The 16,991-nt window shown below is 39.2% G+C and overlaps 1 protein-coding gene across 1 annotated transcript in view; it reads right to left on the reverse strand.

Moving 5' to 3' along the window:
- ARHGEF28 (Rho guanine nucleotide exchange factor 28) overlaps positions 1–16,991 on the reverse strand; it is a 296,643-nt gene that overhangs the window by 175,372 nt on the left and 104,280 nt on the right. Inside the window, 2 exon segments of the mRNA XM_057741127.1 lie at positions 2,801–3,094; positions 6,017–6,164. Of these exon segments, the coding sequence (XP_057597110.1) occupies positions 2,801–3,094; positions 6,017–6,164 (442 nt within the window).

A 16,991-nucleotide genomic window follows, 5' to 3' on the forward strand; every position in this document is an offset into this window, starting at 1 on the left:
AAATTCAAAAGAAGAATTCAACAGACAACTAGATCAAGTAGAAGAAAGGATCAGCAAACTAGAAGACAGGGTGGACCTTATCTAATCTGAGGACCAAAAAGAAAAAGGGGTATTAACCCTGTCCCTACACATTGATGTTGTACAGAAGTGCTATTGCAAGTCTGGGCTGCAGGCAATGTTACCTCAAGTACTACAAACTGTTCTAGAGAAAGTCTAGAAATTTACTAAAAGTTTCAAGGAATTGTTTACAATACCGAGATTTTTTTCCTTTGCCTGTAGCTTCATTTGCCCAGACCAACTGTAATTTGCTTTGCACATATGCACATACAATCTACTCTCTATACATGGAAATCCATTCACATACACACGTGAACTTAGTATGTTCAGACATTGCTGTAGAAGCTTCACCATACACTAATTCAACCATTGCAACAGGTCATTGAGGTGGGTATTATTATGCCTCATTTTAGAAATTAAAACTGTGGCGTGGGAACAAAAACAACTTGCCCAGATGATCGCATAGCCAGGAAGCAAGTGGGCCAGCATTTGGCACATAATCTTAATGACTATTACACTAGAATTGTTTTCCAATAGAATACAATGTCTCACCGTGTAAAACAACTGCTCCAATTTTTCTCATGAAAATACCTATAACTATACAATATATACTTACATATCTTAGTGACATAAATATGCCTGCTATAAGGATATGATAAACCAAAGGGTCATGACAGATGGAGGCTTGGAAAACAAGGACACCTCTCCAAATATCAATGAAAATGGCAATAAGGTAACCCTTGGCAACTTGGTGGTTAGCCCAGCGTTCTCCAAACTTATTTGATTATGCATCTCTGTCAGCAAAAATAATTGCACATATGTCCCCAACCCAGAAAACTGTATGCATATACTACTGTCAATGTACAGACTGAAGATTATGAAACCTTAACTTAGTTCTAAATTGTTGGGTGAAAAATAAATACAGCATGTGGATAATATGAATCCCACTTTGGAGGTTCTTAGTTTAACCTGTTCATGTGTAATTATGAAGTTCCATAACTTTCAACAATTTATCATTTTGCAGAGGCACAAACTGAACCACTGCAGATGCCAACCTGCTATGCTGAGAGAGTTGCTGTGCTAGGAAAGGAGCCCTCTCGCTGACCTGCGCCTGCCTCTCCAAGAGGCTTTGAAGCTTTTTATTTATGTCTTTGAGCATGGTGACTAGTGAGAAATTACGAAAGCTCTATGTCAAAACGAGTCTGCCTTCCAAAATGTAAGATACTCTCCAATACTATTGACAAAAAAATTTTTAAAAGCCAAGAGGCTTAAGAAAATGAAGCTCCTTAGCCAGAAAGTGCATATACATATATATACATACATACACACACTCACATATATATCAATACATATATATATACACATATGAATGAATATATGTATATACACGCATAATACACAAATGAATATATGAATATATGTGTGTGTATATATATATGAATAAAGTCCCTTAGCCAGAAAACATTTTTTTCCTCCTATATATACAGGAGAATTACAGTAGCAGTATCTAGCATGTGCAGCTCCTTAAAGTTCTCAGGATACACCCCTCATTCATTCAAGTACCTCCTGAGCACCTGTTATGTGCCAAGCTCTTTGCTGGGTCCTTGGGGATGATGGTTAGTAGAACAGACAGCATCCACTCCGTCAGGAAGCCCATCCCTTCCTTCATATCAGTCAGCTACCGCACAGCTAAGCGCAGCACCTGGGAGTCAGGCATGGCTCAGTGCTGAACTAGGCTTGTGACTTCTTTCACCCGAGGTCTTAACAAATAAGAAACATCCTTAAGCGCCCAGGAGAGTTTAAGTATAACCCTGATAAAGGAAAGAAATGGAGATCCTCTCTGATTGTGGCTTATGGCCTTATGATGCTGTTTAAAAAAAAATCATACCCCTTTCACCTAGCGTAGTGCATTTAATCTTATCCATGATCAAATTTAAACCAACCTGAAACCAGAATTTTCAGCAAGCAGAAACTCTTAAAAAGAGTATCATCCAACCACAAAGCTAAAGTCATAGGAAGAATACAGAAAAACAGCAATAGCGCATGTTTGTGTCCAATAAAATACACAGCAACATTTCTATCCCCAGTAAAACTATGCTATTTGTAATCACCCCCGTAAGTAGTATCTATTGAACAGTGTAGCCTCGTGCATAGTACGAGCCTATATACAACACCTATATCTCTGTTCACACAGATTCCAAGTGGTTTTAAGAGTCTATTTAATGATATTAAGCACCTATTTAGTCTTTTAGTAAAGAAGGGGCATCCAGAAGTAACTCCAAAAGTTCGTGTAACTATAGTAAACATGAATGCTGTCAGTGACACTGACATTCTCAAAGATGTCAATGCATCGGTTACATTTCTTACATGGCCACATTTCTTCTCAGTGTGCCACAGAGCTGGCTGCATGTTCTTCCTTGCAAGATGACTCTACCTATTTGGAAACAGGACACCAATATCCCCTTTTTACAGCGAGGAGAAGGAAGCGGAGCCACAGCCCAAAGCAGCTGGCTCAAGAGCCTTCCACAAAGAAACAGTCCTTCCCTCCTTGAGGAACAGCTCTTCACCTCCTGGAACAGAGTGGCATCAACTAGCCCAGAGAGGAGTGGCTCAGAACGTCAGGGATCCCAGTTTGATCAGTTCAAGGCAGGAAAACCCACCCAGGTAAACGGGCAACAAATTGTAAGGCACATTTGAACTTGACGTAGAGAGGAGACACCTTAATTTTCTGGTGAGGACCCACCTTCAAGTGAAGAATTTCCCAAGACAGTCCACCCAAGAGGCAGCTCCAGATGAGTCAGAGCCAGCACGAGCTCCTCGTCTAGAGCAGGCAACGCTCCCACGGTCAGAGCAAACGGAGTCAGCAAGGTCTGGTGGCTACTGGCTGTGAGGCGATCGGCTTGGGTGACCAGCAAACGAGCCAGCCTGCAGGCCATGTTGTCCACATAGGTCACAGAGTTGGAGCCCATGGTCACCGGGGAGTAACCTTCCGAGCAGAGGCACACAGACACCGTCACCGTCTCCTGCAGCCCATGGCCTGGACAACAAGACAGTGAACAGTTCACCCAGAGTCGGCGGAAGATGCTCTCCCAGTGTCCAAAGCATGAGCCCGAGCGTATCACACGCTCCCGGAGAGCAAGGCAGAAGGGGAATGCGGCCAATTATCTTTAAGTGCTGCCAAGCCTGTGGGTCCAAATTTACACTGCCCCCATCTTCTTCCAGGGACTCCTGATTTTCAAACTAACCTTTATGAGCTTTGACCATTTCAGTGCCTATTTTCCTGTCATTACCATGGTTATTTGGCATAACTTCACCCTGTACTCCTTCCCAACCATCAAATTCTAGTTCGTTGTCTTAAAGGCCTTTGCCCTTTTCTGTTCTGGCATTTCCTTCTGAGTCATACGTTTTTATATATTTCTTTAGGTGATAGTTTTATAAGGTAGCACCACAAAGTTACACAAGTTTACCCTAATTCCCCAGAGTTCTTTTGAACGTGAGTACGATGGGTAAAACACTACTCAACAGAAACATTATATATACTATTCATTGCCCCACCACCACTTCTGAGAACGGCTGCTCTGTCTTGTAGACATTCTTTTTTTTTTTTAACGTTCTTTATTGGAATATAATTGCTTTACACTTTTGTGCCAGTTTTTGCTGTACAACAAAGTGAATCAGCTGTATGTACACATATATCCCCGTATTCCTTCCCTCCTGCAACTTCCTCCCACCCTCTAAGTCCTCACCCACCCTCAAGTTGATCTCCCTGTGTTATGCAGCAGCTTCCCACCAGCTATCTATTTTACATTTGGTGGTGTATATATGTCAATGCTACTCTCTCACTTCGTCCCAGCTTCCCCTTCACACAAACTCCCGCCCCCAGGTCCTCAAGTCCGTTCTCTACATCTGCATCTTTATTCTTGCCCTGTCACTGGGTTCATCGGTACCATTTTTTTAGATTCCATACACATGAGGTGGCATACAGTATTTGTTTTTCTCTTTCCGGCTTCCTCCGCTCTGAATACTTCTGTCGGGTGGTCACCTCACCCTGCTACCTATCTCTCCTCCCTACACTCTTCTTTCATTTTACCAGGGTTGGTGAACTTCTACCCAGGTACGTTTTTATGTTGTCCTTGGCAGAATTTCCAGGAATTACTACCACCAAACCTCTGTGATTATGATAACCATAGCTGGACAGAAGAAGGGCTAACATTCAGCCACCACTGGCCCCCAAGCAAACGGCTAACGGGAGCAAATCATCCTTGTTCTGCCTTATTCTCCAAAGCTTTTCCTCAGAAGCTATGCTGCCAGGCTTCAAGGAATAAGCGCATCGGGTTTACCAGGCAAGAACCACTGCTCTTTTCACATCATTGCCTTTTTAAAGAGGTCCAATGGTACAGACACAGAATGCAGCCCCCCCCCCCCCCCAGACTACACGCATCCAGCATAAACTTCAGAAACCTGCTGCACACACTTCGGAAACATACCCTGGCAAAGCTGTATCCAGGAAAATTTAAGATTCAGAAATTTGAAACTGTCCGCAGTGAATTTGTTAAAATCAAGGTAAGAACCCTCCCTTCTAAGCAGGCCACAATATAATCAAAAAAGATTTTTTTTTTTAACACAGATGGGGTGGGAAGGAGGTTCTCCCCTACATGCAAGTAAAGAAAAAGGTGAAAGTTTTGATGTTAGGAGTGGCCCTTTAGTTATTATTTTTATCCCTTCTATATAAGGGGCTTGATTAAAAAAGAGAGAGAGAGAGAAACCAAGAAAAGAGGGCCAAGCTAAATACAGCAAAACCATCAACGTAAATGCCAAAGCAAAAGGACAGAGGCAAAACGGACTGGCAGCCAGTATAGCTCTGTGCCACTAATATGGTTTGACTTTTTCTTTCTTATGAGGATGGGAGTTACTGGGTCTGAGAGAGAAGTGCTTAAAATTTCCCAAAGTCCCAGAAATTGCACAATAGATTGATTCAGTGACCAAACCCAGGAAGGTCTGAAAGGTCTTTGCACATCACTACAATTCTCACTATGTCTGCGTTTGCATGTTTACTGTCTTCTTTTTTCCCACATGCAACAGATATACTACAGAAGCACTTAGAAACATTTTTCTTCTAAAAATGAGGCCAGTCTTACCTATTAAAAAAATTGAAGGTTCCCTATATGATACAATTTAAGAAGGCCTGAAAGACCCACAGTTAAAACTGGCCAGTCAACAAACAAGAAAAACAACAAAAACTCTCCTTTCCTGCAGGTCATGACATCTTAATTGCACCTTTAGGCTAGAACTTGATGTCTCAGATGCACAACCCACATGCCAATGAAAATAAAAAGAACAACTGTACCTAAGAAGGGGCTGTTACTTCATGATAACATTAACACGATACACTAATTTGTCATCTGTCACTGTGGTACTTGAAGACATCTGGGAGAATTACAGGTTTCAGAATGTGAACATTTTGGTGGTGGGAAGAGACAGTTCTGGAACCTGAGAGCCAGTAGGGGAGCGTCTGGATGGACAGGCTGCCAGGGAAGGAACCCCTGCCACCCAAGGGAGCAGAGCAAGAGAGGTTGCGGGACTGACCACAGGAGAACGAGGAAGAGAGAATGAAGACAACCATCAAGGATCTCAGATACGCCTGAGCCATCCCTGGCCGCGGCCCAGGACTACAGGTGCTGATGCGAAGACAGAGTGTCTCCTCCACTGGACTACATCCAGGGCACCCCCAACCTGGAGGGTAAGTCTATGTTATGCTGCTCAGGGAGCTGTAGACATAGCTGGAAGAGCCTCGGACATGCGATAACCCAGTGTGAGTCCTCTCCCTACACACACACACACACACAAACATACATTCTTACACACACATACACTCTCACTCATACCCATCCCACCTTGGAGCACCGTGAAGATGCTCACAGACAGCTTTTCCAATTGCACAATAAAGAGGATGCCTCACCTGGAACACTGGATTGGAGAACGTTATCCTCTGTGCGCTCTGCAATCACGATGTGTCTCTGATGAGATCCATTATAAATGAAGTAAAATTCGGCATCTTTAGGAAGATAAACATTTTTGCCAAACTTCGCATAGACTGTCACCTGCCCCTGAAAAATGAACAAGTCAGGGTATCATCACACTTTCTCATCCTGTCTCTGAGAAACCACAATAAAAAGGGCACTGATCCAAAACAGCATCCTTTCTTATGTTCACTTCATGTGGGTGAGCCCAAATATTATGGATCGTTCTTCCCAAAACAATGTTTTGGACAACAGGGAGATGCTTTCTGATCTATTTAAGTATGTGTCTCAGAGCTGGTTTGTTCTGTTTTCAAAATTGAAGACGTACGAAAGAATTTTTTTATTCACTAGATGTGTAAATATGATACTTTGCTGTATTTTACTTTCTTTGAATTCCTACCTGATGGACATCATTGCTTGTATTTATTTTTTCCTGCACGTAAGATACCACCATAGTATAAAGCTTCAAAATAACTATTGTTAGCTATGTCCTTACACTGTACTGGACCACAGTGGCTTGTAAGAACATCAAATATTCACAAACATTGCCAAGTAAACAGCACTATGTGATCCAGCACTTGCTGTGCCCTTTCCCATCACTGTTTGTCTTCTCTGAGCGATTTCCCTGTCCTCTTTCTCATCCAGCCTGGCCTCACACTTTCTCTTGAAAGCTTCTGATTGTCACAAAACCCTGCTAAACACCCTAGTCCCAGGAGAGGAGCTGCCACTCTGGGTCACTGAGGCACACTCTGAGGAAGGGGGGGAGGGAGGGGGGGAGGGAGGAAGGGGCGGCAGGCTAGCGCTCCCCAGGATATCATCACCCAGAGACGGTGAGGGGCAGCTCAATCGGCGCTACAACCAAGGTAGCAGTGATGGATGAGCCTGCCAGACTGTCTCGGGACTGGAAGGCTTCACGGATTCAGGACACTCCCTCCCCTCAAACACAGAAAGGCAATACAAAGGGGGCCTCCAGGGAGCAGGTACATACCACCCAGCTTGTGGGAGTGGCAGGAAAATGGAAACCAAGAGGTGGAAAGGGTTGCCCCCTTTGGAGGGCCTCCAGAGCACAGCCCACTGCAGAGAAGCATCTGGGCTTCTGTGGGCTCGCCCAACAAAAACAAACCCACTCTCTGAGAGTTCCTCGCCCCGTGACAGGAGAGAAAAGTGAACACAGAAAAGCCTCCACAGTGTCCTTCACATCTGTTTGCCTTTGATGGATATTAGCACAGTATTCCTCAGGACATCAAGAGTTAGGCCAACCAGGACCAAAAACAAAGTCAGTGTGCACCTCCTCTTTCCAGTAACTTCACGGTTATTCTAGCTAAACTTTGAAATAAACAGGCTGTATTTTCCTAGTGGTTTGCAATCCATCACACACACAAAACATCATCTTGAATCATGAACAGGAATAAATACAAATTGTGGAGTTCCAAAAAAACCCACCAGATCACAATTTTGAATTGTCCTTTTATGCGCACGCGCACACACACGTATAATCAATAGAAAGTAACATGCCAAGAAAAATCTACCATACAATAGCTTCAAAAAAAAAAAAGTTCAGGAAGAGGGCTGAAAAGCAAAAAACAATAACAAATGTCTGACAGGACAGACAGAGGAAACGTAGATGAAATTCCACTTCCTAAAAAAGGAAGAACAGCTTGCTTTAGTCATGTTCCTGGTTTCTAAAGAGACTGTTAATTATCCACAGACAAAATCTGAACTGACCTGTTGATGATACGTTTTTGTAATCTTAGAAAATAAACTGTATAAATAGATCAAAGTTTTTCACATATCACAAGGATATCGAATCTGTATCTGTTCAAAACAATGATCATATTACTACTTTATTTGGTTAGGTGAACCAGGTCTACAACTTATGAAAGAGTCTGCACCCCTTTCCAATGCAATACAACTCCCAACAGTAGAGTTTTACAATTCAATTATGCCTCTTTTTCAAGACTATACCAAGCTTTATACTGGTCAAAGAAGATAAATAACAGGTCAGAAATAAGACATGTCCATTAAAGACAGATGCCCAGAAGTCCTAGCACTAAGAATAATATTCAGCAATCAAAAGGGTCTCTCATTTGCTAATCACAAAGGGGATCAGAAAGATGTGGTGAAGAATATTATTGGAGGACGAGGGAGGGGGTGACACAGAAACGAACAAAGAGACTCAACAGGACAGAAGAGAGGGGAGGGTGGGGGGAGCAGGAGAGGAAGACAGGGAAAGAAACTATGAATATGAACAAGAACATTTTCATCCCAAAAAGTTAGACAAAGCTCAAAGGAGATTTAGATGCAGCTACCAAGAAGACCAGCAGAAGGAATGAGCTTCTCAAAATGTGCCGAGGAACAAGTACAGCATAAATAATAAGCCACGGGTGATACTTTTTGACAAAGATTGAGGACTTTCTAATCACTGTGGCCATTCAAAATCTACTTTTCTCAAAAGGCCACCAATGTGATTAATGGCAAAGATGAATTTCAATTTACAGATCTCCAGTGTGCCTCCATCATTTCTCCATCTGGATTCAATTGCATATTTTGTTTTAGGCAATTGAAAACTTATAAACGTTTGTAAATGAATGTTGGCATCAATATCAGAATCATTCTACTTCTCTGCAGAAAAAATAGAGATGTGTTATAACCTCTCTGTCAATTCACTATATCCCAAATTAAAAAAACAAAAGTTCATCTGGGAGAATAAATACATAAGACTAGAAACGAAAGTTTTGAGAGAATAATGTTTGAGCTGTGGGGAGAGATCGGAACATCAGAATTCAACGGCAGAATTTCCTGCTATGGAAATTATGTAATAATAAAGGTGGCATTTCCAATCAGTGGGGAAAGGATGAACTACTCAATAAATCATTTTGGAACAGTAAACAAAACACTCTTTATACCAAATAGTTAAATTCCCAATTAATTCAACATTGAACATAATCCATAAGTGCATAAAATTAGAAAACTGTCTTAAATTTATCTATACTTGACACCACTCAAGTTTATCAACCTTTTTTAATTTTTCCTATTTCCTTCCGGTCTTTGTTCAATGCACAGCTAATCATTTCATCGTTATACTCATGGCATAATACACATATGGTTGTACTTTTCTCCTCTCAAAAGCATTTTTCCATGTTGTTACAATTTTTGGCACCATTTTTAATAGCATTCCATCAAGTGTTTGATGTTCCATAATTTACTTAATCGTTCCTCTATTGTTGTAAGGGTATTTCTAGTGTGTTAACATTATAAAAAAATACAATAAATACTTTCATGTGTATTGTTCTTATGCTTTAAATTACTTTTTTAGAGTAGAATTCCAGAAAGGAGGCCAAGAATGGGCACAACTGTCACAAAGTGTGAGACTACTCTCCAAAACTGTATCAGCTTTCATTACCACCTGTGCTGGTCAAGAGTATCATTTTTTATCCCAAAGTTGCCAAAACTTTCTTTTTTATTATTTCCTAAGTTAACAGATAATAAACAGTTCCTCATTGATTTAACTCATATTTTTTCCACTGTCACTGAAATTTATTGCCCACTTTTATCAAAGCCTATTACTAAATGGTGCCAGCTTTGTTAGTGGCCTGATTAAATTCTGATTTAAATAATTCTAGTCTTCCGTCTTCCATTCACAGCTAAGTTCACCTCTGCCTTGGGAAGGTCAAAATTTTCACTTTCCCAGATGAACAAATTGAGAACAACATCAAAATCATCCCCTTTCCCCTATTACCTTCTCATGCCCAAATTAAAAGCACTCACGTACTCCCGTAAAACCACTAAAGGGCAGATAACATGGAAGACAGGAATAACAAACGGAAGGTAGAAAAACTGAACAAAGTGTAATCACACTAAATATCTCTCAACATAAGCACAAAAAACAAATTAAGTAAATTCAACCAACAGTTTTTACCATCAAGCATCCCCCTAGAGAAATTCTACTCATAAAACTCATCAATAATTCTCAAAGATCAAACCTGCTGAAATGCTGTGACATCTATGGATTTCGTCTCAAAGGAACCAAAGAGGTATGAAACGTATTTGCCACCATAAACTATTTCATCCAACTCTCCTAACTCCTCTTCCAATGGCATTAGAGATGGAAATGGACAGTGACCTGGATGTGCATATTCTAAATATTTTTTCATTAATCTATAGTGGTCTCTAATTCAAGTTCTCTAACACCTTGAATAACTTGGTGGCTGTATTATCTTGATCACTGAGTATTCATGTACTAATGTTCTCCTTCCCTCTCTCCCTTTCTTCTCTCTCACCCTCTATAGACACCGTATTTGTGCATACTTTGTTAATAACAGTGTCATTTGCTGGACAACAACCTTAACTATGTAGTTTCTAAAATACCTGACATGACAAGCAGTAAACAAATACTATAGTTTCAAATGATGACAATAAGAACAAAGTGTGCATCTTTTCATAGTGAGGTTTCTTACTCTGTGGCCACAGAAAGAGGCCATATGGGTTTCAGGGGGTCTGGGAACCTCTAAAAATTATTAGCAAAGCTGCTGATGTGCCTGTATGCTCAGTTTTCTAAGAAAAGGTTTATGGTTCTCATCACATTCTCAAAGGCATCCAAAGATTCAAAAAATGCTATGAACTCTAGTTTTTATGCTAACAAACAAAAATGGGGATTTAATAGATGTTTTTTATTGATAATTGTCACCTTTCATATGACAGTGAGACTGTTCTCTTTGCTAAGCTATTCTAGTATTCTACACGGGATGATTTTTGATAGAAGTACAATGAAGGCAAATGCTAATTCACATGTTAAATATTACCAGGACTGCTTCCTACTACATGCCATTAAAACCTTTATCATAATACCAATATAACACTCTAAGTGAACTATCAAATTTGATTTTTTTGTTTTTAGTATTTGAAACTTGTCCTCTTTACAGTAACCAGAAAAGAAAAAAAGTAATTCTACCTAGAGACCTCTCAGCAGAGCACAATGTGTTGAATGTTGTAAGATCCTTAAAAAATAAATTTTAAAAATAAAAAAGATACACTGTGGGACTTCCCTGGTGGCACAGTGGTTAAGAATCTGCCTTTCCATGCAGGGGACGCAGGTTCGATCCCTGGGCAGGGAACTATATCCCACATGCATGCCACAACTAAGAGTTCACATGCCACAACTGAGGAGCCCACCTGCCGCAACTAACACCTGGTGCAACCAAAATAAATAAATAAATAAAATAAAAAAAAAAAAAAGATGCATCATCCTATGTCATACGTAAGTGAATAAAAGTACAGGTACTAGTTAGTACCAGCACTTAACAGGATCCCAGAGCCAGATTAACAGTATTGGGCTTCTTGATTTCTGCTCACCCTCCGAGTTATATTCTCTTTATATTTCTCAAGCAAAATTCTAAAGAAAGGGCTGTGGGCACAGAATCTTTTATTTCCAATTACTGTATTCAACTGAAGTATTTCTTTAAAACAAAGTTTGAAAATGCAAAAATTACTTCCTATCTGTTACATGCACATATTTTACATAAATACATATCTATATATGCACATATTTTTATATGAACAGTACTCCTCAATTTATAAAGTGATTTCTCATGTATTTTCTGGTCTTATTCCCACAACAATGTCTGGGAAGTATTATCATGATTTTTATTTTATAAATGAGAACACTGATACTATCAGGTCCAGTGTGTGGTAGAGCCACCAATCAAATCTAGATCTTCCTGTTTCAGGCCCAGCACACTTTTCTCCCCAACATGCCATGGTACAAACAAAAAGTGCTCAAGTATCAATTGACTTATCTACACCTTTATACTTAACTCAACATTTATTTTATGTACTGAATACAAGGATTCTCATCCTGCAACCCATGGGTAGATGTGGGGTGGAGAGGGAATGGGAGGTAGGAGAAATGTTCCTTAATCCCCGTGAAGATATATGCACAGTTTTAAGCATTCATCTGGGGAGAGGGTCTGTCTTTTAACCAGAGATTCCTAGGAAGGTACAGGAGCATATGATTCAAAAAGGTTAAGAACCACTGATTTAAAGCAGGTTTAAAAAGCATCTTTTGTATGGTATAAAATATGAAGATTATTAAAATTTATTATCCAAACCAAATCTAAATCAACAAAATTCAGTTGAATATAAATTGGTTAGATCCAGGGGGAAATATCACAACGCCATTTTTTTTTTTAAGGAAGGTAAACCAAAATGAGCTAAAAGATTTATAAGAGGTTTCTTCAGAAATAGCCTTAGGGGTAGGAATGGCTTTTTTTCCCAGACAGAATGAAATAGAGCAGAATAGGCCAACACTCCTGCTGATAACAAGAAAATAAAGACTGAAAAATTAAAAGTAATATTCTTAAAAGCATCAGGAAACGATGGAAATGAGAATAAAATATAATAAAAACTCTGGAAAGGGAAGAACCACTCTGAAAAGTTATACAAGCTAGAAGACAATGATATCTTTAAAACAATGAAAGAAAGTAAGTGATGACCTAAAATTCCACACGTAACAAAAATATTCTTTAAAATGAAGCTGAAATTAAATGTTTAAGACAAATACTGAGGGAATTCACTGCTAGCAGGCCAGCACTAAAAGAATTACTAAAAGAACTTATTCAAGCAAAAGTAAAATGATCTTAAACAGAAATATGAAAATACAAGAGGCAGTGAGGAGGCACAATGAAGTGAGTAAATATAATTAATACCTAATGTACAAAATAATAATTAAAATATCCTGGAATTTAAAGTATTTGTACAACTACAATGTGTGACTACAGTAACCTAAAAGGGAAGTGGAATTAGAGTATCCAACAGTTTTGGGAAAATGTTAAAAGTAGTAACTTACTATATTTACAATATGTCAAGTCAACATGTTCTAAGTTCAGAGTAATCATTAACAGAATAGTAAAAGAATGTATAGCTAACAAGTTATAGAGTAAAAAACAAAATAGAAAGTAAATAATCAAAAACATAAGACAGGAGAAATTAAAGTAAAACGTGTTAAATAGAGAGTTATATGATAGATATAAATCCAACTATATCAGCAACTATATTAAATATAAATGGACTGATCCAGATACAATACTGAGACAGTTAAGTATGGATTTTTAATTCAAGAACAGTTACAATACATATATGTTGCTTACAAGAGACATACTTTAAAAATAACACAGAAAGTTTAAGTAAAAAGATATGCTATACAACACTAATCAAAAGAAAGCTAGTACAGACAGCCAAAACAATATCAAAGTAGTTTAAAAACTACTTTGTAAGAGGAACTTTTCATCATAAAGTGTTAGTTAAACAAGATGATACAGTATTAAATCTGTATGCACCTAATAACATAGCTTTAAAATAAATAAAAGAAAAATTAACAAATCCAAAAAGGAGAAATTGACAAATCCATAATCACAATGGGAAACTTTAACATCCCTCTCTCAATAGCTGATAGAACAAGCAGACAAAATTGACAAGGATATAAAACATCTGAATTACACAATTACCAAGATTACTAATCAAAAGGAATAATTACCATAAATTAAATGTATATAGTAATATTTATTAAAAAGACATCTATTATCCAAACCTCTGCATTAAACTCAGTTAAACACAGACACAAACATAAAAAATTCTTGATGACTTTGACAGTTGATGAAATAATTCACCACTATAGAACTGAAATAGCCTTTGTTTCTGTAACACAGCTAAATTGAGTGAAAAACAATTCATGACGAAGGTTAGTAAATGACTCCAGATTCCTCACAAGACCAGAAGCAGGATTTAAACAGTTGTTTAGCTTACTTCCTTTTAAACTCACAAACTTACTCACAGATTCCATAAAAACACAGAACTCCTAGAAACAGAAAAAAACCTGATACTTCAAGTAGATCATAGTAGGAAATACACTGAGTTGGATATAAGAATACTTATAGTCTCTATCCTTCCATTATCCCAATATTTCTTGAGGAATAAATGTCCTGTACTTGTTCCAAAATAATCAACTGAAATAATTAAGACTGAAACAAAATGCTGTTTAATAGTTCGATATCAGTGAGGATTTAGTCAATAATCAACTAAGCATGAGTTTAAGACAACCACCCAAAAATGCTAATTCTGCCCAATTCTGCATTGAAGAAAATCTAGTAAGTTCATTAAGAATGGTTATGGTCCATCTCTTCTCTATACCTCTCAGACATACCTGGGCCATGGAATACTTTAATATAAATATAGACAAAACTGACAACATGTTCAGAGGAAAATGACAAGGATGCTGCAGGGACACAGAAACCATGCTGTCATATGAGGACAATTGAAGGAACTGGGGCTGTTTTGCCAAAGAAGAAAAGACTCATGAGTAAACGGTCACCGTCGCAAATATCTGAGGGTCTGCCATGCAGACAGGGGATTAGACATGTTCTGCAGGCCCCCAGAGGAAAGCATAAAACAATGGAGGGAAGGACAGGGCACAGAGTTCAGTTCTACAGTGACAGCCTTCTAAGGATCAGAGATGCCAAAGATGACATGGATTACTTCAGCTTAGGAGGAATAAGCACTACCAGGAGACAGCAGCTTTAATTTTTGTTTTTGTTTTGCTTTGCTTATTTGTTTATTCTAAAAGAATGGGGCTAACTACCTAGACTTGAAAGTCTAGAATTATGATACCATGTATATAATTCTACATTAATAGCTTTGATATGAAAAAAAAAATGGGAAGTCTAGATAAGTGGTGTTTGGGGCTTGTTTAATTTCTCCCTTATTCTTTTGCTTTGGTTTATTTCCTAGCTCCTTGGAATGATGATTAGTTTATTTTCATTCTCTGCATTGATGGTTTTCAAAGTGAAATCAGGGGAACCATAGGTTCTAATGGAGGAATGTTGGGACTTTACAAACTTTCCTTTTAAATTTCACTTTGCAAAATATGTTTTCAATTATATTTACACCTAAAAAGATTGCGTTCATTTAAATGTATGACTTACCAAATTTTAATACACTGGAAAAACTTGAACTGCTAGGCTAAGTCATTGTTCTCACTGAATTAATAAATGTAATAAATTTGAAGAATGTATTTATAATAAAGTTTGTATCAAGTTTATACATCGTTCTCCATAACTTTTTGTGTGGGGGGTAAAAAAAAAGATTTCACCTTCAAAAACAAAGTTTCAACACCATCTATTTAAGGTCTCTAAGGCCCCTCTGACTCTAGGACACCCTCTGCTATTATAGTCTGTATTGGAAAATAAAGTCCTATTAGCTCATTTTATATTTCATAGCTCAAGCTTTACACTCGCAGCACAGTAAACACTACAATTCATCAATTTCATATTCAGATTGAACTCATGCAGATAGTAATCTCATGTGATTATTCCTAACATCTGAAGTCTACACATTTCTGTCAAACCAAGTGGTGTCTGAAGGTTAGTGTAGGTCAGCTGACAGCACTGAACACACCATACCAAAACCAAGACTACCAGGAATACAAGGACCCTTAAGTCTCCATGAGTTGATTTCTCCTAAACAAAGAACTGGGATGTGCCATCTATACTCTTATTTCAGGGTAGACCACAGAGCTCCTGCCCTCCACAGGAAACCCCTCTCATGAGGGCACAAAGGAAAGGACCCCTTTGCCCCTCTCAGCTGGCCAGCTGTGCCCCACCCCTTCCCACCTCTGTCCTCAATACACACAGGCACACACTCATGCACACACACGGAGACACACACAGGCCATTCTTAAACAAGAGCATGGATGATGCTGCAGAGTAAAGCCCTATGCAAGATAAAAGAATCAGAGAATCCTCACTAAGAGAAGCATGGATTCAGAAATTTATAAAATATACAGCTGAAAGAAATTCACCTGGATCAGAACCCTGACTTTACCAGTAAGGAAACTGAAGGTGACCTGTTCTGGGTCCCAGCACACAGCAGACCTCGGGCCAGAGCCCATGCCCTCCATCCAATCCTCTTCCCACTGCTCTAAGCTACAACCTCTGACCCCCAAATGAATCCTATTCCTCCCAAAGGACTGGGAAGAATCTTTATGGAAACAAGTTAGGATCAGAAACAAACCCTCCCAAAGTTCCCCAACGCCCACAGCATCCATATCCCTCCATCCTCTTGTCTCTTCTCTTCCTAGACCCTCATCACCTCTGTTCAACCACAGAGCGCTCTTGGGGCCTGTTGCTCTTCTCCTGACTCTTTTCCTTCTCAAATCCGAACAAAAGCAGGTAAAAGCCAGTTCAGTCACAGAATGGAAAACATGAAGCCACAGAAACCAGGGATGCAGGACAATGAGGAAAGAGCATCCAGAGACCAAGATCAGCCACAATTCTCAAAGAGTGTATGGGAGGCGAGGAAAGAAAAAGACTCAAGGATGAGGGCTCAGTGGGGAGAGAAACATAAAAACAGCAGAAACAGCAGTGGGCTGAAGAGTAATGACAACGGCAAGAGAACAAATGGCTAGAAAAACAAAGCAACATGGAACTTAACTGAAACAGGAAAAGGGCAAGAAAGACAGAAAATAGATAAATGAAAATGAGCAGAAGAGAGAAAAAATATCCACCCTACCAGGAACTACAATCTGGAAACACCTTTGTTAAAAAAAAGAAGGGAGGTGGGGGGAAGGACCTAAATTTTGGTGCCTGCAAAGAACATTTCACCTCATCAAAATCAAGAACTCAGGGCAAAAGAAACACTACAGAAGGTGTATTTTTGTGCCATCATAAAAGGGGGAGGGTGCGTTTTTGAACTACTCACATCCAACAACTTGCCACAACCCCATTCTAGTAATTCCATCTTTCCTATGTCACGTACAGCAGTGTAGGGAGAAGGAGAGGACACACTCAGAGATTCTTTTCTCATTCTCCCTTAGAATCGACGACGGCTTTAGGATGCAGGAGCCCTTTTCTGGCCTTGTCCTTT

The sequence above is a fragment of the Hippopotamus amphibius genome, chromosome 1, assembly GCF_030028045.1.
Source record: "Hippopotamus amphibius kiboko isolate mHipAmp2 chromosome 1, mHipAmp2.hap2, whole genome shotgun sequence".
NCBI classification, from domain to species: Eukaryota; Metazoa; Chordata; class Mammalia; order Artiodactyla; family Hippopotamidae; genus Hippopotamus; species Hippopotamus amphibius.